This window comes from Fistularia commersonii, chromosome 3, assembly GCF_037954325.1.
Source record: "Fistularia commersonii isolate RoL2024-O1a breed Wild chromosome 3, RoL_Fcom_v1.0, whole genome shotgun sequence".
Classification (NCBI taxonomy): Eukaryota; Metazoa; Chordata; class Actinopteri; order Syngnathiformes; family Fistulariidae; genus Fistularia; species Fistularia commersonii.
The window spans coordinates 4,816,618-4,843,411 of record NC_141286.1 but is presented as its reverse complement, the minus strand read 5'-3'; the positions used below and the strand labels follow the sequence as shown (position 1 = coordinate 4,843,411).

Here is a 26,794-nt window from a genome sequence, read left to right as displayed (position 1 = left end):
CTAAAATTAATAGGCCAACAATGATCTTATTAAGAGTTTTAGTCATCAAGGCTTTAGTGCTGAAAATAAAAAAGCCCTGCAAAACAAGTTTCCCGATTCCTCGTAGGAACATGTCATCTACGAAAAGCGAGTATATGACTCAGGCTGGGGACTGAGTGGAAAGCCTCTTTTTCGGAGTAAAAAAGGGTCTATCTTGTCCCCTCAGGGTTTCCTAGGAGAGCCAGAAGGCCCAGGAGGGGAAGCAGAAAGGATTGTGAACCAGCGGGCAGGAAAGCAAGCTGTGATGGACAGAATTATTCATCATGAGCCGGAGATGGAGGAGATTGATGGAAAACAAATCTGGAAAGTCATATATGACCTTCTTGCATGCAGATTGATTTTAGAGCGGGGAAAAAGACACTGCCTCCTTCTTATTATCCGTTGATCAAAGGTGTCATGTAACCCTGTAACTCTGAGAAATTCGGTTTCAGTTTGTGGGATTCCACTGGAAAATGCATCGCCGGACGTGCTAGTTTTTTATTACCTGCCACTCACTGATTTAAAGATTCATGATACAATATTTGTTTGATGCGTGTGTGTGTTTTGCCTGCGATTTTTAACTTTGCATTTCCACTCGAAAATATTTTTATAATTCTTATGCAATTTTTCATGCATGCGCCATGCTGCCATTTTAGAAAAAAAAAAAAAAAATAAAAAAATTATAAAACCCAAATTGAATATATTCTGGCTGATAATGTCCAAACTGAGTTTCATATTCAATTCTTTTTCATAACAACTATAATCACTATTTTTGCACATTTGTAGTTATAAAATGTACATTACAGATGGAGCGCGCATTCATGGATGATAACTTTTATCTGTATACTCAGTTATTACGAATATGCTCACTCAAAGCTATAAATGAACAACGAGAACATTTAATATGCATGACATGAAATACTCGTCATATTTCCCATTAATAATCTTGGGAATTCTGAACTATATCTCTGATAACTTTATGCAGTGGAGGCTAACACATGCAAGATACCTTTTATTGCGATGAGCTCAAGAGCAAGAGTTCCAACCCTCAAGCTGTGTGAAGCATCAACCCAGAAATAAGGCCATCTGTCTGCTCCTCTTTTTATCATTTATAATGCTGGCGATGATTGGTGGGACCCCTGGACACTGATTCTGACCAGATTGAAGCTATTTTGTAGACCGTCGTTAGATTTATAGATTTTTCGGAATCGGTAAGCAATTATGGCATGTGAAATGAATGTAATGATTCTGGGTTTCGTTCAGTGGAAGGCGATCTTCCGGAGCAGGGGCGGGAAAACTACGGCCCGCGGGCCACATCCGGCCCGTTGGTCTTTTTAATTCGGCCCGCCAAAGATCGGTACAGAATTCATCCATGATGTGCATGATTGAATGATTGGATCGCTGGATGTGGGAGCTCAAACAGGAGATTATTTCATTTTCGGAGCTACTTGAGAGCACTTGGGAATTTTCCTGAGCTGAATGACACAGATTGGTTTTGTGATTTACTGTGGACATACTGACACACGTGAATGAGCTGGACGTGAAGCTACAAGGGAAAAAAAAACGGTTTGTGCCTGAATTGCAAGCAAAGTTCGGAGCCTTCAAAAGCAAGTTGGTTTTATTTTCAAAGCAAAGACAACGTTCGGACAAATGCCAGACGAGTCCGATATGTACTGTTAACAAATACGTATGCGTATTAATATGTCTGGTATCTTGTGCTGAACCGCCCCGTCTGTCAAATTTCAAAAATCAATCCATCCCTGTTCCAGGGCCATGGAGAGTCACTTACTGCTCCTCAACTGAGTTGTGTAAATAAATAGAATAAGGAAAAAAGTACTCGGCCGATGATGTCACACCCGCTCCTGCGTCTCATGCTGTTCGGCTTCATTCTACCATACAAGACTATTATTGCGTCTTGACAGAGTGTGTGTTAAAGCCGACAGCAGGGCTCATCATCCTCAACAAAAATGACGGCCTTTGGCCATTCTAAATGAGTACAAGGGTCCAAATCAGGTGTAATGAACTCCAAACCTCAACAGATGTCCGAAATAATTACCACAATCTGTCACCCAAGGATAAAAATAGATGATGTTAAATATTTTGCTTCGTTATTGGGCTGCTGTTGTAATGTCATCAAGCCCATTGCCTCAGTGAACGCTGCGGATATTGGAAGATCAGATGAAAAAGAATAGTTGAATCTTTTGAAATAACGGCTTAGTGAAACCTAAATGAAATCTCTGACGGAAATGTCATCGCTTGAGAAAATGTCTTTCCATTTAATGGTTTTTAAAGATACATGAGTGATGCATTTGCTGTACATTTAGAGGCTTAAAAAAACAAAGAAAATTAAGTCCAAGAGGATGAAAGTGAGTAACCCTAGGATTTCCATTCTTTATCACAAATTAAAGTGACATTATCCTTTTAGCATAAGTTAAAATCTAATGCTGAGATCTTGCCCAATAAGCCTATGATGTAACCTGAAGTTTTGGAAGCCAATATCGGTCCGGTTTATTATATATTTTGAGCTTTTGAATTGGCATTTCTGATTTACTAAAAGTAGATATGTGAGGAGCAACGGTATTTTCTACTCTTTAGTACATTGTGTGCCGTAAGTAAATGTAATGTGGAGCACACGTAACCTACGCTGCAGTCCGACATCCCACAACCTCAAAGTCTTTGATAACTGGAATAGAAAACTTGATTTCTTTTTGTTTTGTTGTTGTCTGAAGTTCCTGTTGATATCCCCAGCAGATACAACTGAGGAATTTGTAAAGTGTATAAACATACTGATGATATCAAAAATTCACCTGTTGATCCCGGGTTGATTTTGTTGCTGCATTTAAGAAAAAAGAAAAACGGAAATTCAAATCGGTATTTGATTGTTTCGATTCGGCATTGGCTTTTATGAGACCAGGATAAAATGAAATTTTGGCAAGAAATGACATTGTTCTGTGACAAGTAGCGAACGCCAACACAAAGTATCACACGGCCACTCCTCTTTCTATGACCTTGACTTCTGACCCTCCAGTTTTGGCGTTCAATGCAAGATCAATAGAGTCCTTTAACCAAAGGTTGAAGTCTATACAAGAATTGTAAGCAGTGGCGAAACACAGAGGAGGCTACCGATCAATACTGCTGAGCTTTGAGCTCCTCCAGCCCCGTTCAGATTATTGGCGACGGTGGTTTTAGAAGAAGAAGAAGGCAAGGTGGTTTGTGCTTCGCAGTGTGTTGGGTCGGCGCCCACACATGCAGCGTACGCCATGGCGTGGGCAACGAAGTTCTGCTCCCGGACGCCCTGGAAAAGGTGAGCCATTGGTCCACGGGCGAGCACCACCACGTCCTCGCCGCTGTGGGTGGCCGACTCCGTGGGCACCGCGGACTGCTGCACGTATCCTTTCGTTTCTAGCAATGATGAAGATGTATTATGTTACCATTGCGTATCGTCTTAGTCGATTTACGATTAACCGACACATTATGCAACTCCTCTTCTTCAGTTTCTCCATAATTAGGGGTCAACAGGTTTCCATCTTGCCCTGTCCTCTGCATCTTCCTCTATCACACCCACAAACTGCAGGTTTCTCCTCAATCACTTCCTGATACTAAAAGACTTCACAAAACATCCCAGTCTGACGTGTCCATCCTGGTCACTTCCAAACTCCTGTTTTTCAGTCAGATCCGCCATCTCATAGCGGTGAAAAACGCCAAACACTTGTGTTATCCAAGTTAATCAATCCATTCCCAGATGTTTGGGTGTTTCATCAAGATGTGTTTTAAGCTTTAGTTCATTAGAAGTCACAAAAAAAAGACTTATTTACCTCAGGAGTCTTGTGCCTTTAACATCTGATTTCATGCAAATTTTCAAGCACAATTTAAAATGTAGTTCTTTGGAATAGCTTAAGTTCAGCTGCATGAGGCAGGTTGAGATTTTCACTGACATTGATACATGTTGTCAAAAAAAATTACATAAAACGTGGCATTGCTGTCTACCTATTTCTGAGGGCTGATAAATATCAACATTCTTCAAAAAATACATATTGAGGTACCCTGAAATTCCAAATTCTTAAAAAGCCTTTGCTCACGTCGCTGTTTGTGTCAGTTGAGTCAATTCTAGCTTTTCAGTTGCACTGAGATTTGGTGAATTAAAAGAAAAAAAAAAAAAAAAAAAAAAAAATCAATGCAAACAATTACATCTTCAAAAATGCCACGTTTTTAAAAGACCGTATTTTTAATTAAACATTTTGATTAAAATGTCTGGAGTGGAAAAGAGGGAATCTGCTCCAGAGTTCCTGAGCTCTCTCATTGTGCAGCCTTCTACCAACATAGTTATGTATTTTATGAATATCAAACCTATAACTATAGCATGTCAGCTATTACTATCAAACTCTCTGTGCTACTTTTCTCTCTTTCCACCACAACCAGTCTGGACAGAAGGCGCGCAAATTGAGCTTGGATCTGTCCAAGCGTTCTGCCTGACAAAAGGCAATTTTTTGTTTCCTGGCCACTGTTGCAAAGTGCTTGTTAATTTTGGGCTAATCTAAATTATTTTAAAGTGCAGTCCAGACCTAAAGAGTCATGAGACAACTGTGTTGTGATTTGCACTATGTAAATAAAATCGGACTTGACCTGACTCAACTAGTCTCTGATTTATCAAATTTATGACCGAGGTTTCTGCGATTTAAAACTTTTTCAGTGGCTGATGTACAGTATAATGTTTTTGTAGCTCCTTTGAGCGCTAAGAGAGTTATTTCTTGTTCATCCTCCTGTGACGTCTCTGTTTTTTTTTTCTGGCTCACAAAGTTACTGTTACTGACTGGTGCACACTCACTGTTCTTAACACATAATCTAGCACCGAAATCTGTCGGAAACACAATGATGAAGTGACAAAACTAAAGTGACACAGTGCCAGCTGGAGGGATGAACGGGATACTTGTCTTTGAGGTGGGAGATATGGAAATTTGTTGCCCGTTATAACATTCATTGTTTCAAATAATTTAAAACAATGTGTGATTATCAATGATATACATTTTTTTTTTTTTTTGATGCCGTTTGATACATTGTCATTCATGTTGAACTCCCATCTTTCCTAGTTTATATCCACCGTAAGACAAACTGGATTATAAAGAAAAAAAAAAAAAAAAAAAGCAGGGAGAAGAAAATCGCCAGTGATTATATTATAGGGAAAGGTTATATCGGATTTTATGTGATGGATCTAAATACAGGAAGATGAAATTTAAAGGTCAGTCAAGTTGTTTTTGGCCATGTACATTGGAAGTGTGACTGTTTGACTCTTCATTTCTGAACACACTCTAAAATAAGGATATATAAGGGAAATAGACGGTGTTTTATAAGAATGATCAGACAGAGGGAAAATTTAAAGACTGCATATGTCTTACTGGTGTCCACATTGCGGATGTTGGGGCGTGTGCCATTGATGATTTTGTGGCCGGGTCCATTTCCATACATCAGGGTCGTGAAGGGGAGCATGTCTGAAGCCCACAATGGAGATTTACCTAGAAAATACCAAAAAGATCATCTAAATTATCTCTGAATCCTCTTCCACACTTTTCTATTCCTACTCCATGCCTTAGTGCTTCACACACAAACATCCCTGCATGAAAGAAGACACATACACAAACACACACACACACACACACACACACACACACACACACACACACACACACACACACACAGTATGTGTGCAGCGGTGTTTCTGGATCCCGGTGGTGCCAAAGGACGTCTAAAGTTTGTGGTGTTGAGCCATTAGCCCGGCAAGTCTCTTCGTTGATGAAGAGCTCAGAGGCTCACAAGCACATTAATCACAGCCGTACCACTGGGAGGAGCAGGAGGAGGAGGAAGAAGATTAGAAGAAGAGGAGGAGGAGGAGGAGGAGGCAACAGCAAGCAGAGAAGTGGAAACCGATAGTCTGAAAAGTGTGACACAAGTATTTGGCTTTCAAAAGTGACAATGATATATTCTTAAAATGTGGTGGATAATTAAATTCTGTGCTGCTCCAAATATTTGTAATCTGGGGAATAGACAAATTGATTATAAAATGCATTACAAATAAATGAAACTGCATTATTTTCTGCTCGGTGTATATTTATATCATGAGATAAATCATCTCTTGTTGTGGTTTGATTAACATATTACATATTTAATTTTTAAAGAGATACTTTTCCTGGCTCAGTGAAGGGCTACAGCATTTTGTTGAAACAAAAAAAAAACAATGATAATTATTTGCACAACTTTCTATTTCACACTACTAGATACATTTTATTTCAATGAATAGAATAACAATGAAAAAAAAACCCTAAAAAGAAAACGGCGTCAGTTGAAACTCTGTCTAAGCAAGAGGTCTGAGTAGGTGTTGCTATGACAGCGATGCTCACTGAATTAGTACCTATAAATCCTGATATATGACAGGTTTATATTTTTATTTATTTTGCCCCCCCCCAAAAAAAGAGAGAGACGGAATTAAATATGACATAGCAAACAAATCAGCGTTCTGACACTGTCACACCCAGCAGGGCTGTTGCTGTGGAAAAAAAATGAATATCGAACTTTTGCCAAGTAAACAAGTCAAAGTATGAAAGAATATTCAAACACTGCAGTGGCGTCTCCACCAAGAAAAAAAAAAAAAGTTTCCTTGAATTCTATGACGTGTTATATACAATGTCTTTATTTTATGAATGCTTAAAAAATTAATAACAAACACATTTAAAAAAATCATTACTTTTTATTCTTATGAGGATGCTGAGTGCTATGTGTGTATGTGTCATGTTCCTGCATCCCCTGCAGTTTGTGACGGAAAATGTGCATTAGACGACCTCATCCTGCAAATGTCGTAATGAGAAAGCAATAATAATCACCAAATTATTGTTTTTATTTTTAAATTGTGTATAATGATTTCAGGCTGCCCTTTGACTAAAATCATCAGTGAGCTAAACTACAAAATTCACCATCCTGGTTCTTGCTTACCTCTACAGCAGAGGTCAGGAACCTTTTTGACTGAGAGAGCCAAAAATGCCAAATATTTCTAAATATATTTCATTGAGAGCCATATAGTATTTTTAACTTATAATAAATGAAATATGCCAAACTTTCAATGCCACCTCTGATGCTGCATGGATTTGTTCAAAGTGCCGCTTTATATTTGACCGTTTCATCGATGCAATTTTATTATTGCATGTTAGACATACCACGGATCCAAATGCAAATTCCTTTGTCCACAATTTTTTTTTTTTTTTTTTCTTTTTTCCCCATCTTTTCTGTTATAAGGGTTGAAGCGGATAAACTAGTTGGCTATCTGATAAAATTAATTTCTCCACCTTTACAATGACCCGGACATGTTCAGAAGTTATCTGGTCATGGGGTGACCAGTGAAATGTATCTTAAAATCTAATTTCTGTTTACCTTAAAATGACACAGTATTATGAAGAAATATCACAAGTATTTTAAAATCAGTCACAAACGGATTTTTTTTCAACTCAAAATAGTCCCGACCGCTGCTCTACAGCCTTTTCTTAGACCTGTTTTGTCCGACAGAGAAAATTAGATCCCCTTGGCAGAGGACTGTTAACTGTAAAATAAATAGCCCCATCCCTATAGATTAAAGAATAACAATAATAATAAATAATAATATACCAGCAGCACCCCCCCCCCAACCCCCAAGTTAAAATGAATCCATGATATTCTTGTTGATTGGATTGGTCCATTACATCCTTTAAGCCTCAAGTAAAAGAGAGAAAATCCAATGAAAGAAAAACAGAAGTGACAGTATTGAGGGAAAAGAAGGAAAGAGTAAGTAAGGGCAATAGAGGTGTTCTCCAAAGGGAGTTTAATAAGCTAGAGAGTCTGATGAAGTGAGCAGGAAGAGAGATCGTCGTCAGCCTCAATGGAAAGAAACAAGTGGGAAGAACAGGGACATGAAGCTGAATGAGAGACTAAAATAGAAAAATGTGGCTGTATATGTTTACCCGGGATGTAATTGCAGGGGAGAGTCAGCAGAGGAAATGTCAAGCTGCTGGTGGCAGAGGCACAGTGGCAGGCAGTGCGCTGAGCAGCGTCACACACACACACACACACACACTCATACAACAAACACAAAATGCCACCCTCGGTGCCTGCTGTCACAGGGTACGAAGGCAACCTTGGGAGAGACGGAGGGCGCGAGAAAGGAGAAAATGGAACGAGCAAAAGTCGAGAGTGAGCGCTGGTCCACATGAGCCTCTCGGAGGTGACGGGTTTTTTTTCTTGCAGGGAAGAAAAACAAACCCCTTGCCCACAGTAAACACACTTTGGCTCAGCAATTCTTAAGTAGAGGGAAGGAAAAAAAGGGCTTTTTTAACGGTTGTTGGTGCGGACCGACCCAGCAATGCTCAACCGAACCCCAAAATATCAACATATATTTTGACAGAAGCATATAATGAGAGGAGAAAGGGCTACCCAGAATGCTCTGCCCCCGGAATGGATATCCGTTGAAAGTAAAAGGGTGGGAATGGTCGGCCATCACCACCGTGAGCGTTTCCTCCTCTTTGGTGAGCTCAAGGCCTTTGGCGATGGCGTTGTCAAAAGCGACGGTCTCGTGAAGCGCCATGTACGCCCGGCCGGCGTGATGAGCCTGGTCGATACGCCCGCCTGAAAACAGAGGAAGGGGAAGAGGCGCGGATGAGAGACGATAAAGCTAAATTCCTCACATGACAACTTAGGGAGTCACATAGTTTTAATAACCGCACTTAAATGCGATGCAGCTCATATATGGCTCATGTGTCCTCAAAGAACGACTTGACTTTTGACCAGACTGCTGAAAAAAATTGTGACTTCCGTCTTCAAAACAAAATTTGAAGTCTCAAGAACCGACCGAGCTATTTTTGAAGCCAAAAATATTCCCCTTTCACTCACATTACAGCAATTGGAAGGAACGTCATGTCTGACTATCAAGAATGATTTACTTCTAAAATGAGATAAACTTGACCATTAGAGTAGTTTGCTTTTGAAAGGATATGAAAAAACATTCTTTAATTCAATGATAAGCAGTCTTGGAAGACCTTCAGCTGGTTTGCATTTCGTGTATGCAATACACCTTGACACGGGCCGGTTTCAAACAACCTCTGATTTGGAAAGTGGTCTAGGGAGGCTTGGCAACCGACACGGGCGCATCTAGTCTGATCAATCTCAGTCAGGTTGTGATACATCATCTTAACCGAGATGGTACAAGACCATCTCATTCTTGTCTGTTAATTATATTTCACTGCAAAGCAATCACACTTAGTATTTCGAATATAATAGTCAATCTTTTATACATATAGTTCTATATAAACAACGCATTCTCCCCTTTTTTTTGCCTAGGTTTCTTCTTGGTGCTCAGTTTTCCTCCCCCAATCCAAAAACATGCAGTAGGTTAACAGTAAATTGTCCAGACATGTAAATTAGATTATTTTATGTCTCTGTATAAGGCCCTGTGATTGAACCTCAACTGGGATCGGCCCAGGCACCCCTCCCACCCTGACTGTAGGATAAACGGTATGCAGAATGAATTAAAACACTTTAAAAAGTTTGTAATTCAGAACAGAGAAGAGTCCAGGAGACTAGCATTCGGCAATCCAGTAAGTAACTAATTCAACAAAATAACTATCGAGAAACTTCTTGCAGCATACCAGTCTAGAGGTTAGTTATTGTGAGTAGAAGTTAATTTACTTTAGTATATAGGGTGAAACTAGCTTCTTGTTGTTGTTAATGTTGTTGTTTGTTTCTGTTTTTGATTGGCCAATCAACTTGGGGCGTGTCCGAGTGCATCCCAGTCATCTCAGGGCAATATATATATATATATATATATATATATATATATAAAATAAACAACAAAAAAAAAAAAAAATATATATATATATATATAACATATGTTTGCGTTTTGTATGTGTGTGTGTGTGTGTGTGTGTATGAATATTTTGTGACTATATCATTGTCACTGACATTTACACTGACATTGTTGATATTCAGGTATTAAAATTTAATCCTTCCTTTAATATTTTATTATATTCACTAAATTAATTTGTTTATTTGAATGCATTTTTCCCAACCTGTTACCTGCACCCGTTATATCACAAGGCAAAGTGGACTCCAATTTTAATAGAGTTTGGTCTCTCTGAGATGTCAGTGATCAGGTGCACCATATGCCTGCTTCTATTTTTACATTTGCCTATTATTGTAAAGAGACGGCGAAGACACTCAGCGGCAGCGTGGAGTCCCCGGACACCTGCCTCCGATTTATAGGAGGGATGGATAAAGTGGCCGGAGAGGCGGCCGTGTGGAACAGAAACACATCAGTCGAATGTGTTGCGCTTTCGCACACCAGCAAACTCATTGAGCTGTATGCAGAATCGATGTCAAGTCACCAGATCCGCTGCAGGTACACAGTGTTCTGTTACACAATCCGTTGTGGGAGTTGCCGTGATGTCAGACCGCAAAGACAACCTCAAAGTACTTCAAATGCAATGATGAAGTGGATAATATCTAGATACTAACATATAGATACATTAGTACACAACAATTCCTGTGTTACTGTTGTTTAATCACCTGACCTCCCATTGTGACCATAACAGGATCGATGACTCGATTGACCCGCCAGAATACACCGCATGCTCTTTCCTATATATAGCAGGACCTTCACCTCTTTGGGGATTTCATTAAGCACTCTTGGACTGACAGATTAAGCAGAGGAGCGGTGTGTGTGTCCTCACCCTCCACTAGCAGGAAGAAGCCTTTGGGGTTTTTCTGGAGGATACGGATGGCCTTTTCCGTAGTTTCGATGATGGATGGGTCCATCTTTGGATCTCGCTCTGCTTCAAAACGCAAATCGCCGGGCTCAAACAAGGCTGAGGAGAGAAAGAGGAAAAGCAAATAAGATAACGCCAAAGACAAGTTTTGCTGCATGATTTTAAATACCGACCTGTACCTGATAATTACTTTCCTCCTCCTGTCTCAACATTCAGCACAGAGGATTAATCCATTTATCCTAAACTGTCCCTTTTAGCGACTAACCAGCAAGTAAAAATTCGAAAATGAAGTTGGGTGAACGGCAAAGGAGACTAGGAACCACATCAGTGCACCCTTCAAGAAGTCATTAAAAATTACTTTAGCAAAATAATTCTTAGAGTCCATTTTGCTTCTGGCACTGCAGTAACACCCCTTGTCATTGAAATCCCAACCAGTAACAGCTTATAGAGTAATTTGAAAACAATTCAGTGGAACAACTATGACCTCTGGGTCATATGTTAGCAGGGACGGTCATTATGTTATACAAATTGTGCCTTGTTTTAAAGATGTGTGTTTTTGTTGTGCAAAGTGACTGTAGACAGAGGCCTGAAAAACCCACGGAGAATCAACTCTTTGCGGCAGAATGTCTGAACTCTCCCGGGTGTTTTAGCGACCTCTCGGCTCATTGTGCAGAGTAAATGTTAAGCAAATGTTTTCAATTCTACCAAGTCCAAATACTGACACTCAGGAAAAAAAAAAAAGACCAACGGATCTTTTATAGAACGAAAAAGTGGTAAAAAAGGGTGATAAATACATTGCAGCTGAAGAGCCAGATATTTCCCTCTGGAAATGGTGGAAAGCAAAATAAACCCCAAATCAGAACTCATCAAGTGGCTTGAGATTTCACTTCTGTTGTAACGACACAAGATTGCTGCAGCTTTAACGGCTCACTAAGCAGCTAAATAGATTTTCTCTTGGAGTCATTCTCACTCCTGCCAAATGATAGAGCTTTTTTTTGAGTATGACACAATTTGACCACTGAAAAGGCTGAATGTTTTGTTTGCCTTCAGAGAAGAGCACATATTGTAATTAGTTTTTACGGCAGTTCATTATCCAGAAGGAAATATAATATTTGTCGAAGCACCGATCCGAATTTTAAGCAGATGCATTGGTCTGAGACACTAGCGGCGATGAAATACTTAATATACTGTGGATTGACTTGGCTGTTTGACATGCACATGGGAAATAAACCTCAGAAGAACTCCAGAAGTCTTCACTTCTTTACTTTTTAACTTCTTAACTATAAAAGTAAAGAAAAAATGTTAAATACACCTTTTGAAGTACTACCCTGGGAGTTGCACGTTGCTGTTTTTCCAACAGGTTGCCGTGGATCCACCGATAAATGCCATTGTAATACCTCTCTCTATTTTGAAACAAAGAATAAAAAAAGTTCTTGGGAGGAAGTAAAATGACTAAATTACTACAAATTACTAAATTCATGTAGCAGGGTTTGCAAATATTAATTGTTTTTGCGAACAATATAAATAATTAAATAAAGGAGTGTGGGTCCGTATGTATATATTGTGCATATATTTGCATATTTTTCCGCAGTGGTAAGATTGGTGTTCCTATAAAAATGATTTTATAAATGTGCCATTGCTAAAGTAAGTGAATATGCCCAGTGATGCACTTTTCCCTTGGCATTCATCAAGCACTACAGTACTTTGAATGTTCATATAAAGCAAATAGTTTCTGGGTGTACTTTGTGAGGGTTTTTTTTTTCAATGACACACTTCCGTTGCTATGAAACAGAATATGAGGGATAGTAAAAATATCAGCATTAAAAGTGCCTGCGTCATCCTGATCAACTTGAAACACAAGCTCTCCGAGGGTGTGTGTGTGGGCGCGCAAGTACCCTTGTTTAGTTCAAGAGCTCCTCCACTGTTACGGCTCTATTGTTGTTTCAGACCAGGGGGTTTCAGACTCGCGGCCCGCGGGCCAATTTCGGCCCTCGGAGCAATATTTTGCGGCCCCCTGCCCGAAATCAAATCAAATACGACAAAATGCACGGAGAACTGAGAAGATAGAACCGAGGCATAGTGTTGTTGAAATTCCATTTGCTTATTTTCATGAATTTCAGGTTGTTCGTCATGCATTTTTTAAGGGAACAGTTCATTACAAATAAAGATTTCTATAATTATCTGTTCTCCTTTACACTGAAACAAAGGAAAAAATTGGACTTAGTGTTACTTTTAGGTAATTACGCTATGATTTTACTGGTCCTGCCCCCCTTGACATCAAATTAGGCCTGTTTTAGACATATATGTAGGATGCGGTTGTTGGTCTTTGTGTTTTTTATCATGCATTTGTTTACGGTTGGGCAGCAGAGTAACTGAAGAGCACAGCCAAAGACCAACCATTTGATACTCTTCAACTCTTGCTGACATAGAAAAAAAAAACAATTCCATCCTGATCTAAAACTAGCATGAGTAAAATCAAATTAATGGTAAATGCCAAAATGGATCCACCAGAACCCGAGGACCTGCTTCTACCTGGTAAGCCTGCACAGTTTCAGATCTGCATTTGGTGCGTTCTTTTATTTCTTGACCTTCATATTAAAGAGGTCACCAGAACTGACCCCTTCCATCCTAGAAACATTGATAATATCAGATCTATAATCCCTGTATTTGTTAAATCGTGGTTGGGCCATTGCAATGTCCTTTTATCGAGGTTGCCCAGAATGTCCACGGCCTGCAAACTGTCCAAAATGCAGCAGCCCGTGTTCTTAGCGGAGCAAGTTAATTTGAACACATTACTCTGTGCTAACCTGCCTCCGCTGGTTTTCTGTCCAGGTGGAAAGTGTTGCCTCCCCAACTGTAAAATTGCACCATCTTATGAATCTGACTTGGTGAAACCTTATTTGCTTGGACGTGCACTGCACTCCCAAGGTTCTAGTCTTTTGTGTGTCCCCAAGGTCCGGAAAAAGACTGTCGGTGAGAGGGCCTTTTCTTTTTGTGCACCAACGATGTTGAACCAAGAAGGGTCTTGGTTCTGGCCTCTTTGTGTGGAGTTTGCATGTTCTCCCCAAGCATGTTTGGATTTCCCTCAGGTTCCCTGGTTTCCTCCCACGCCCCAAAAACATGCAGTGGGTTCATTGGAAGCTTAAAACTCCAATTAGTCCTTAACTACAGGATATGCAGAATAAATGAATTAAAGGTGTGTTATTATTCATCTGTGTCCTACTCTTATTATTATTATTATTATTATTATTATTATGTCATATAATTTATTTTTTATTTTATTTTATTTTTTTTAGTTTAGGTCTCAACAGAATTATGAAGTGCTGAGTTGCTGTGTGATTGACCTTATATTTACTTATCTATTTATTTGTCAATTAATTCATTTATGATTATCTATTTTTCCACTCTGCAATGTTAACAAGAAAAGAATCACCTACGCGAGCATCTGGACTTTAAACATAAAGTAAGGAGCTGATAAGCTGTTTTGCTGTTTCAACACGTGGGACAGGAAACAAAAAATAGATTTTAGCAACTTTCTTGGCACCAACCTACCTTTGTCACTGCCGGAGACGAGGACATGGCTATTAATATTATATTAGCAGGAACAAAGTTTTTGTTTCAGCAACCTGTTTAATAAACCTTAACCTTTGAACGCCAATCGGTTGTAAAGGCAGTGGCGATCTGGTCTGTGTCTTCTGTCCAAGTTCACCTTTTTCACTTTTGCAATGGAGACAAATCCTGGCTTTCAAATCAAATCAAGGCCTGGTTTGGGTCTGGAAAGTACATTTCAGGTATGAACTTTGGAAGTGAGACATACCTAGTTAATTATTTTGTTGTTATATATCTGTTAACATTTGAAAGTTGTTTTATTTGTTTGTTTTTTTTTTGTTAAAACAAATGGTTTGCTATAATGCTGATTTACAATTACCGATACCATTTTAACTGGCAAAGGCTAAGATGTCATGAATTTCATTAGGGGTGGCGTGTTGATGTCACATGACGCTAACGTGAGTTTTACAGAAGAATGACAGGATGATTAATGCTTCAAGTCGCCTTTACGTTCTGGTTTGCATTTAGAAGTGAGAAGGCAAACGGGAAGAAAATAATGACAACTCACCCATTAGATAATCCGTGGTCTGGGGATCTACGGCGTCAAAATCCGTTTTGTTCCACACGTAATGGGCTACCTGTACGGCACCAAGGACATCTATATTCACACACGCGTGTCACGTCGAACGCACTGATGCATTTGACGTGAGTCACTGGATGAGCTTTTCACCGCCACGTAAATCACGCTTCCGTGGTACATTATCCCGAGTTACTTTCACCTGCACTATTCATGACTCTGCTTACAAGCTGTGAATCCATGCCTGCATGTTTGATGATAATGATAACAATGATTTCTTTATTCTAGGCACAGCTCTCCTTTCAATAACCTTGACCATAGAAGGAGCGGCAAAGTACCATTCCCTTGTTCCCATCTTTCTGAAGGTCGTTTGAAAACTTCCCTGGAGGTGGTGCTTTTTTACATGATCATAACCTATCACTGATTTTATATTACTATTATATCTTATATATGCATTGTTCCATTGTACTATCCATCCATCCATCTGTCTTTCTGTCTATCTATCTATGAATATATGTATTTATTTATGTGTCTTATGCCCATTTATTTATGTGTTTATTTATTTGTTTGTTTGTTGTAATGAAAAAAAAGTACAAGTGAAATATATAAAGATAAAGAGCAAATACAAAGCCCAATGTTAAAATATAATATTGAAACTTATCATTAAACCTTATTAAACCTTAGTTTAACCAACAGGAGTTCTTGTTACTTGGTCATTCTGGAACAACTCCCAACTGTGTGATACTGCTCTCCTCTCAATAGCATTTATTTAAAACAAAATGCATTATAGATTTGTCTAATTCACAGTTATACAGCGGTGGCTATTAAATATTGAAACCTTAAATAATAGTACTTCTTTCCCAAAAAGGGTTTTTAATCCATACAACATATTTCAATGAATCATTTTTACTGGCTAACTTCAATGAAAGTCAGCTCAGTGACAAACAGTATGAGAGTAACTTCATATATCGCACTTTTCATTTAAGATTCAGTCGTCAAAAAGTTATCCGGGCCTTTCAAACGGTACTTTTTGAAGTCAAACAATAAAGGGAGAGAACATCACATCTATCCATCCCCTAAATATTGTCATGAAAATGCCTTCGGGAGGGCAATGATTTCCAACATTTATGCCTTTTGAAATCCACCATCATTAATATTTTTTTTGTCAGTGATACATTATGAACGATGATATATATGGGTTACCTTTCCAAACTTCAGTTGCTGCCATTCTTTGATCAGATTGCGCCTATCTTTTCTTTTGCCTGTGGAAGCGGGGTCTTTTGGGTATTCTGGGTCATGGGTACCCCACGGAGTCATGTACTTTCTGCCGCCTCCAATGATCACCTGAAAACACACACATTCTCATAGCGATGTTCCATAAACAGCAAATTGTCAAAAGTCACATGAGAACGGTGCGAATGTGGAGGATCTTACATCGATGTCTGTGTTATTGAGGAGCTGAGAGGAGATGTCAGTGCAGCCTTGCTTCTTAGCAGAAGTCGGCATGTCAGAATCACTGTACCACTTCCTGCTGGCGCTGTGGGCATAGGTGGTTGCTGGAGTTGCGTGTTGCACCCGCGTAGTTGTTACAATACCGACAGATTTGCCTGAATGATAAAACATTGACACGCAGAATTTGTTATTTTTCATTCATCATCAGATGCTACTTCTGTAATAGCGTGTTATTGGTGTTTCTTCAAGTGTAGGAAAGGCGTTTGTCTCTGTTGAGCTCCCTGAGCGCTTTCATCAGCTTAGGTTGGCAAAACGTTTCAAATGCATCTGCAGAGAAGCGGCGAAAACACAGCAGCCGACCCCTTGGAAGTTGTGTATGTCCCAAACCAATTTCTCCCAACCATTCTCTTCTTGTCCCTTGGAAAGCCGTGTCGACTTATATCGGTCTCCTTGTTTCCCTTGGACTGGAAATTGCACTCAAAACCAGCACAATGGGGCAACATTACCGTACAGAGTTAACATGTTTCTGTTGTAAATTTATGTTCGATATTGCAATTTTTAAAGAAATAACAATCTTTCATGCATTTTCAACAACACATTCTAGTATGAAAAAACATACCAGACAATTATAGCTATGGCAATTAGTCCTCCAAGGAGAGTTCACTTTAAATGATATAAAAGGGGACGTGAACAGTTCCACATACTTTGCTGAGCATGTTGCTGAGCGGTGATTATTTAGTTAGAATAAGAGTTTTTGACACTATGGTCATTGAATATGTATTTTTACAAATATGGTGAGGTTATGTACAGGACTGTCTCAGAAAATTAGAATATTGTGATAAAGTTCTTTATCTTCTGTAATGCAATTAAAAAAACAAAAATACTTCTTTATGATATTCTAATATTTTGAGATAGGATTTTTGAGTTTTCTTAACATGTAAGCCATAATCAGCAGTATTAAAATAATAAAAGGCTTGCAATATTTCAGTTGATTTGCAATGAATCCAGAATGTATGACATTTCTGTTTTTGTAATAAAAACTATTAACATGTAAAATTTAAGAGGGGAAAAAAAAAAAAATCAAACAGCTGGCAAAATAATGATTGAGCCATTAATCAACAACTTTCTCAATTCCCTAAAGATTCAGTTCATTATATTTTTGTGTTGAGTAAATATACTGTGCACATTGTCCTTTTAATTACCTTGACACAGAATACTTTGTCTTAAATAATGCTGTTCTCAATGGGATTACACTTCGAAAATATGCGTCATTTGAAAAATGATACAATTAGACGGAAGCGGTTTATAGAGCTCAAATAAGTAGCTTCTTAATTCAACAAGGAGCTCATATACAGTAAAATGTCAATGTTAAGTATCACCCCTACATTATCCTTTTTATACTTTGCAGTATAATAACCTGGATGATCTGTAACTGCGCACAATGGAAGAGCCACATGTTTCACATCAAACACCCCCAAATCATGAAAACAAACTTGTTTTCCCCCTTTTTTTCTGTTCAAGACAAAAAGACATGCATTTACAAACCTTGTACATTAACCACATCAACTATATGGTTCTTTTAACACAACTGTTTCAACGTTTTTGAAAATATTTTCAAATGTTTTCTGAAAACAGCTAAAAGGCAGGTGGCATTTTACCCAAATGTATTTATTCTGACGTCTTTTTAGTGCTACCTTTAACCCAAATGCACAAATGTATTCATTTATTTATTCCTATACGGATCCAGCTATCTATGTATATATCTAGGTATTTAGAAACAGCCATTTTTAAACATGATTATGGATAATTCCATGATAAATATAGAAATAAATACATCCATGAGTGTGTTTGGCCCTGGATTGTGCTGGGTTTATAGTCATGACAGGATGTTTGTGTGTGTGTGTGTGTGTGTGTGTTTACGTGTGTTAGGAAATATTTATGGCTGTTGATAAGAGGGGAACATGATAAGAGTCAAGGTGCAGCACATGATCCTGCAGTGAAACCTGCAGCCTGGACTCACGGCTGCCTGGGTTCCCCTGTGGATCGGTAATAGAAGACTGACGGGGCGCTGCAGCCCACAGCGGAGCGCTAAACTGTAAAATCGTGTTTTTGCTGAGAAAGGTGTAAGACCTAAAGGATTTTCTTTTATCAGGAGGCAACTTAAGTATAACACTGCAGGGCTGTGCCTCACCCCTGACAAAGAGAAGCGTATTGTAATTTGTCACTTCAGTCTAAACACTGTTTAGGGCCATATTGCATCATTATTCCATCAGGATTCGCAGTCGTGTTTGTTTATATTTATGTACAATTTTACACACTGGATAGAAAAGTTATTTCCAGCTCAGCTTTGTAAATGGATTTTATAATTGCCCTTATTTCGGGGACTGGATCGCCGGTCCATTAACAAATTACCATGTGTACGTATATGTATTTTTAGCACAATGTTGAGTACCTTGTGTAAGATGTTAACAGCCTATACTTATCTTTGAATTGTCAATTGCCACAGAGAGTACAGCTTCAAGGACATTTAACATAGTATATCTTACAATATAAAGCTAATATACGCAGCTGTTTCTTAAACCTTCCCTGTGAAGCACATTAAAATTTTCACGAGTTGAGCTAAGGATGGGGTACTCCCACACTTGACAAAGAATTTATTTAAAGTCATCTCAAGTGATCAGTGATTATATGAGAAGAGGCACTTTAAATTTGGGAAATATCTAAGGATTCATCGAACAATACCTTTTTTTTTCCTTTCATTTCACATTTTTAGTCACATTTTATGATATTCAAAAGTTAGACTGAACAACATTGCGTGATTGTGCATGAAGTCGAGCGGAATCATGAACAGAGTCTGTGTGTTAAAGTAAAAATGTGTCATGAAAATAATAAGTCAAAACAATATATATTCATAAAAGCAAAATTTTTTTTTTTTATACTTTCAAAATGTTAAACATGATCATCGGTTGTCCTGCGACTCAGTCTTTGTCACGTCAGTCTCACCAGCATCTTTTGCCCATTTCAGGATGGACGTGACCTCGTTGCCCTTCTGTGTCTTGCAGACTCCGTTGCGTGCAGCTGCGCTGACTCCGATGGTGTTCAGGTTGGTTTTCACTCCGCACAGATACGCGGTGGCCGTGGCTGCGCTGTCTGGAATTTGAAAGTCCACACTGTACGTCTGCAAATAGCACAAAGAGAATTAGGGTTTTTTTTTTTTTCTTTGCAGAATATGCCGTTCCTTTTTGAAAAGATTGTGAATGAAAGTATGAGCATGGACTGTTCCCTAAAATAAAATGGAAATACATCCTCATCATTACTCTTCTAAGGTATACTTGCTAGGACAAAGTGGCCACACTTACAAGCGCACACACAAACACACGCAGCTGGTGTGATTTGCATAAAGCTACAGCTATGGAGTGTATGATGAATGGCGACAGACTCCGAAGCAGAATGTCAATTTAACACGAGAAGGAGATTAATCTTAAGTCTGAGATGGAATTTAAAACCCCAAAGTGGCCTGACACGAAACTTTTAATGTAAGGCAGACGTAATATCTGCGTTCGATTCTTGGCTAGTGTGTCGTATATTTTCCTGTGAGGTTCGGTGTCAATAGGTTATTTGTGTTATTTTACAACAACACACTGTAATACAAACAAAATATCGGTGTCACAGCCCCATCACTATTCTGTTCGGATAAATGTTGTAGTATCCAGCTTTAACCCTCTCTCACATCAGTAACATCATGACATTTCTCTATATATAGTATATGTTAGTATATGTAAATACTAAGCGCTGCCACCAAAATGAAATTGTGCAATTTAGGCTGGACTGGTGTGTGCGTTCCTGCTACATGTGCCTGAGAACTTCTTAAAAGCTATCTAAAAAGTTAAGATTCACTAGAGGTCAACAGACACCAACAATGTCATCAATGCATTCATATTCAAAGAAGGTTCTGATTGAGAAAATGCTATATTGAGTTCAGTAAAAAAAAAAACAGTGTGGTATAAGGGGAATTTGGGGCTGTATTAATAAATCTAAGTTGATTTTACTGTGACCCACTGACATGCATGAGTTGGCAGAGCAACAGGGCTGAAGTTTTTTTTTTTTTGTTTTTTAGATTATTCTAATGGATGGATGTAAATGCATGCAACGACTGCTGATTTACATATTTCTGATTTTGCATTCAGACAACCATCTGTACATGTGTCCATTCATCTAGATGAGGTCCATGTGCATGTGTGTGTGTGTGTGTGTGTGTGTGTGTGTGTGTGAGTGGGTGCGCATATATACCTTAACCAACCCCACATTGGGGAAGGTGTCCATAGTCATCACTGTCTCCTCTCCTGTCTGATTTTGTAGCTGTCCCTTGAGGATACGACCTGCTGTGTAGGTTGTGATTCCCATTCCTAACGCACACACATGAATACACATAAGTCTGAATAATTTTTTTCCTGACCAACCTTGTTTGCATTATAAACCCACTGTTGAAACATAATGTGTGTGCACTGTTTTGGTCGTTAAACTTTTTTTCTTGTTCGCAAATTTGTACATATTTGTACATAGAGTTTGTGAATTTAACATTTAAGATCAGAATGACAGTATAGTGTTAAGAATATTCTGATAACTATAATAAATTATTATTAAATAAAAAAAAAAAAAAAAAAAAAGATATTTTTTAATTGTGCCAGCCAATAATATGACTCACCATCTCCAAGGAAAAACATGATGTTTTTAGCCACGTTGGTGTTTATCTTCCTATTCAGTGCTTCTCTCAAAGTCCTCTGGGCCTGTGACCTCCAGTACTCTGGGTTTTCCTCCTCAACTGTGGGCAATGCAGAAAGATTTCAGTGCAGAAATACTAACATCCCAGTGAAGAAAAGTCAGAACAGTCATACTGAGAGTCTGAGACGTCACCGCAGAGTTGAAGATGAAAACATAACATGCGCTGTTCTTCCAAATCCATATCCCGTAGCAGGTGTTTATGCTTTGCACAGACTTTAAACTGGCGCTCAGCAGATAAAAAGTCAGAGCCGCTTGACAAATACTACTGAGATCATTGTGGGAAGAATTAGAAGACAAGTCGGCTGCACTTTGTTGAGGCCGCTGAGATGCAAGCGTGTGTGTTTGCGTGCAGCATCAGCAGTTGCATTTCGCTCTCTAGTCTATTATAATGAAACTTTCAGCAGTGTCAACAGTTCGTGTTTTTTAGCAGTCATCTAATTCCATAACATAGCTACAACTGAATGTGCTGATCCAAGAAGCTCGGAAATGAAATGAAATCCCAGGAGAGAGAGGTATAAGTAATGATGAAATAAAAGCACAGATTGGACTAAGTGTCATATACTAACTAACATTGCTTAATGTTCTAATGTAACAACTAAGCAATAACGTAGTAATATACTTATGTAATATAGATGTTTAATCTACATTCTCCTCAGGTCGTGTAAAAGTTGAAAACCACAAGTATGTAATTTGTTTCAGGTACTGTTATTGGCAGGTTTTGGAAGGTAAGGTATTGGGTCTAAATACATGTATACAGCACATAATAACACACAGAATATTATAATGGTGGTCAATTCCCAACCCATTTATGGTATTTTATTAGAATCACAAAAGATTAATTAACTGAAAGTCATTACAATGGAGGGACAATAATTCAGTATCGATTTTTGTCAGTCAAAAATATGTTTTTTTTTACTAATTTTATCAGATTTGTTTGAGTGTGTAAACAAGAGAAGAAAAGGAATTTTGAAGGAATATAACCTTAAGGAAGACACATTTGACTGCTACATTATAGTAAATGAATGGCACAATATTGATTCTCTTCCTTCATTGGCGGAAGTAATGCTAATGCTGATAAGGTGCAGAATTCAGTATACTTGCATATGTGTTATACATCATATTGATAATGATATGTCGTATATCGGGGGCAGGTTGAATGGTCACCGTATACTTTTAATTATTGCCTTTTTTCTAACAATGGAGTCCAGGGGGTTAATTGATGGATTTGATGGTGTCAAAATAAAGCATCGGTAAAGACATAAAGCAACAGGAAAGGCAGCCCAAGTCCACAATGTCTATCTGGAATTTGTTGACATAACTTTGTGTACATTAACAGAGGCTGTTGTGTAATAAAGGTAAAATCTTATGATAAGAAAATACAGGGAGAAAAACTTTTAGAACTGCTGAAATGGAGACTTTGGTAAGTTATGACGTGTATTCGAAAAGTTGGGAAAAAGTATGAAATACTTAAGTAGGAAAACTGTCCGCTGAAGCGAATTCAGTGTCGTTTGACAAGAATTAGAGCAATATTTTTCAGTGAAAGTAAAAGATGAAGGTGGTCGAGGTGTTATAAGAAAGCAAGGGAGTGTAATTCTGCAGCACACAGCGAGTGTGACATCTCATTTAATGCAACACACATATAAAATGAAACTGCTGCTATAGGAAACCCTGTGCAAGTGAGGAGTGAAATGATGGATACAACACCTTGATGTGATCATTAATAAATTTGACTGGCTTAACAAGTGGAAAAGTATCAGAAAGTTGGAACTAATTTAAAAAAAAAAGAGGAAAATCGCCGTCTGTTTCCTGTAACAGTCAGGTCATTTCTTACCTTTGGCGGCAGCATTTCCAATAACCACCAGTAGAAGGAGAGCCGGGATGAACATTCTTGTCAAAATCTTGTCCGTGTTAAGGTAAAGGACAGGCTCCTCTAACCTCCACACTGATCACCTGCTTGTCTAAAATAATCCTTGTCTCCAGCCGCATCGGCTGTCAGTCATCTTTAACAGCAAGTCATAAATGTGTAATGACCCTTAGGCCTGGCAAATTTATGGCATTAGACTGCAATTACTGTGTCCTATGTTTAGCGTAATAAAATAGAATAAAATTAAAAATGGATGTAAGACAAAATGCTCATATGGTTGATTGTCTAAACCACACAATCATTCTACAAAGAATTCACATATGAGAATAAATTAACTATTGACAGATGTTAAACCAGTAATGAAACTTCTTAATATCTAAATTTGATCAAGGAACTCATTTATAATACAGAAATAAATATCAAAGGGATCACCGTTGGACTGCTATTATTATGCATTATTGTTAGTGTGATTTCTAATCTAAAATGCAGAGTATCTGACAAGATAATGCAGCGGGGGGATGGTTATGTAACCGAGCAAGACAGAGTCCATTGGGACAGAGCCGGATGGTCTAAACTCTGAGCTGTCTATTTCCCAAAGAACAGATTAGTAGGAGAAGAAAATTTTGGTCCGGCGATCACGTTTTGCTCTACTGCTTGTCCAAAATGTCCCCATCAAGGACACAGATGCAGGTTGGTAATATGGCAACAGAGCAAAAGTGTTTGTTCTTATTCAGCAGGTAACATATGTGTCATCCTGATAATGGAACTTTGATCAAAAGTAATTTGATCACCTCGTGTTCCTGGTGAGTTCTCTGATTAGCCTTCCAAATGCTGACAGGCTGTTGGTGAGGAGGACCTTGTACTTGAAATGCAAAGTGGATTAAGCACCGTCATGTATCTTGAGATTATGTTCAATTTTGGTTATTACTGTGTATGGATATCAGCAGGGGTAATTAAAGGAAACAACATAACATACGGGGAAGGGAACATTCTGTGGGATAATCCTTAGTGGGTAAACAAATCGAGTATCACTTTGTCATTCCCTTTTAAAACCAATTATTCATTAAAGTATGATCAGATTATACACAGTTTTGAGGTACTTACCAACCGGTGGTTTCTTATATGTAATATCTGACAACACATAGTCACTTAATAATGCAAAAACAATGAAAGGCCTTTATATACTATACTGTATGACAATGTGGCAAAGAGTTTTAAAACATTACAATTTCATGATTGTTTGCCTCCGCAGTATTTTTGGTCATTGTAACAAAATATATTGGTAATAGGAAATATTTAAAGTTTTCTGTTAAATTGACGAATATACTGCATCGGATTCAAATATCATAATCAGTGGCTGACAGTCAGGAAAAAAATGTAAGTGTGAGTTTCTTGTTCCTTACTTTCCCTTCGGAATACGTTAAAAAGGCTTAAGAAAGAAAAAAAAAAGAAATAATGATAATAGCTGTAGTAACTTTTTATGCTGTTAGAGAGAAAGAGAGAGTGCATAGTAGGTTAAAATGGGTTTTAGTTGGGTCAACCTCTATGAAAGGTCTTTAAAGGTCTCCATTTACCATTTGCTTCAGTTGCAGGAGAAGTTAAGTCCGCCAAAGCAAAGGCAGCTTGTACAAGCGCTCCCATCCAAGGATGAGAAAGTCTGGCTCACAGGAAATACCACTGACTGTGGTAGGAAACGGGAACCGCAGGAAGCGGTGAAGCATACTGGAGGCACCGGGAAATCACTGGCACAGTGTGTCAGAAGCGTCAGAAGCGTCTCAGCCTGAGCAAGTACAGGAGCAAGAGTTTGAGCGAAACCAACGCCAGAGAGAGAAGAAAGCTTGTGGTGCAAAGGGCCAAGAAGAGGAACGGCATGTTAAAGCGGCAGGGCGAGCCTCTCGAGCCCACAGGACGCAGTGGGACGAGGCCATGGAGTGCTCGCTGTCTTGGAGGGAGCTCTGGTGCATAGACCGGAGCAAGCTGAGCTTTCTGCTATGCACTGTGGCTTACCGCTTGCCGACTCCAAATAATTTGAAGACTTTCCAGGCAGGCATGCGGTTCCAGAGAGTCTAGAACCAAAAAACAAACAGAAAGCTGCAAGGCTCCCAAGGCAAAGACACAAGCAACTCCACCATCCCTCCTGCATCTAGCATCTGGCTGGGAGGTGCATGTGGACCTCAAGAAGAGGCTGGTCTTCTTGCAGGGGGTGCTCGTGACCATCCTACAACCATGATCCTTCTCTCCAGAAGTGCAAAGGCAATCATCTTAGCTGAATTAACAGTGGCCTGGGAAGAAAAAACAGCCATCTCCCACCAGCTCATTAAGGCCAAGTGCCAGGACCTGGACGAGGCCAGAACCAAAGGATGGCACACAGCCTCAAACCCCATAGAAGTTGGCTCTCCTAGGCTACCCCGCAACTTCAGTGCTCTTCCTTTTGCAAAAGATCAGTCTGGAGCGAAAACAACTGCGGAATGCTATTAAGGAGGTGCCCACGGCAGCGGAGACAAGCCCTAGGTGGCTGTGGTTGTCAAGAAGCTGCAGTTAGAACCTCTCTGCTGTTAAAGGCTAACTCAGCTTTGCTGGACATGCACAGGTTGAGGGCCGAGACCCCCGTGACCCTGAAATACCTCCCGAGGATGCAGAAGGGGATCTCTGCTGTTTGCTTTTTTTTTTTTTAAATAGTTCCATCAATTGATCTTTAATTGCCACATCCCTCGTTACTCTTGCAGTCTCTGCTTGTAGGACAGCATCTCTGATATTTAGTTCACCTTCATAACAGTGATAACTTTTAATGTTGTTGCACAGTATATTCAACATGATGACTGAAAAGAGTCTAGGTCAGAAAACTGGTTGTTCAAGACCAGCCATGACAACCATTATTTCACATATCTATTTAAGTATTTACACAGTACAATTAAATCTGTCATTCATAGTCTTGGTAAATAAATTCAATATTTGCATAATATTTGGGTATGTTTAAAAAATGAAAATACTAAAATAACAGAAAATTAATTGTCACATCTATCCTTGTAATACTTTTGTGTACAAAAAAATTGAAATACATGTGGGTGACTTGCTGTCTTACTGTATTTCTGTATGCCGAAGGGCCTCCCACAGCAATCCTTGTGGGTGGACTGAGCACGCATACTGTGTGGCAGCTTGTATCACGTGGCTTCGTGTTTGGATGTGCGGCTGCTGTGAAATCTCAGGTGGGGGTGATGTTTTTTATCAACAAACGAATTGTGGGAAAGTGGAAACTGGGGAGGACAATTTCAGAAATGAAAGCAGGGAAAGAAAGGCTATCATTTGTCCCAGTTTAATGGAATGTATCAATAGTTCAGTAGGGAATGCATGAGAAACGTGTTTTTGTTGCGGTCAAGGATGTACAGTACATCACTGGCAGAGCAGCTTAGAACTCACAAACAGTGAATATAGTGCCAGAGCGTACGTTATGGGTCAACCTTGAAAAAAAGTCATTCACATAGTTACAATTTATCTGAATTGTAAATTATCATGGCAAAGAGCACTTGAACAAGATATTATTTAGGACGCAGAAGTGGAAAGTTCCAGTTAGATCAGCTTGAGTAGGATTGTTGTTATTGGCTGGGGTGACAAACTAGAGGCACACATAATATGTGATGAAGATACATCAATAAAACATGAAATTTCAGATTTTTCTGAGGTGAGAATATTTTCAACAAGCCATCCAGCAAACCCAGTAGGGCAGCTCCAAGGAAGCCGGCAGCGGTGCTTTAAGCCTAGCAGCTGCAGACAGACCTT

At 39.0% G+C, this 26,794-nt stretch overlaps 1 protein-coding gene across 2 annotated transcripts; it reads right to left on the bottom strand.

The window, feature by feature from the left end:
- Nucleotides 1–1,433: 1,433 nt before the first annotated feature.
- alp3 (alkaline phosphatase 3) lies at nt 1,434–26,175 on the bottom strand. 2 transcript variants are annotated; one of them, XM_086142154.1, is made up of 12 exons: nt 26,100–26,175; nt 25,025–25,083; nt 21,077–21,193; nt 20,662–20,777; nt 19,375–19,549; nt 16,354–16,526; nt 16,123–16,263; nt 14,911–14,980; nt 10,758–10,892; nt 8,467–8,658; nt 5,412–5,528; nt 1,434–3,420 (listed from the first exon to the last, which is right to left on the bottom strand). In XM_086142154.1, exons 3-12 carry the CDS (start codon nt 21,093–21,095, stop codon nt 3,098–3,100), a joined length of 1,461 nt encoding a protein of 486 aa, XP_085998280.1. In that variant the 5' UTR covers nt 21,096–21,193; nt 25,025–25,083; nt 26,100–26,175; the 3' UTR covers nt 1,434–3,097. The 2 variants fall into 2 exon arrangements, with proteins under 2 accessions (XP_085998280.1, XP_085998269.1); XM_086142143.1 differs by lacking the exons at nt 25,025–25,083; nt 26,100–26,175 and adding an exon at nt 22,985–23,277.
- Between the last annotated feature and the right edge of the window lie 619 nt (nt 26,176–26,794).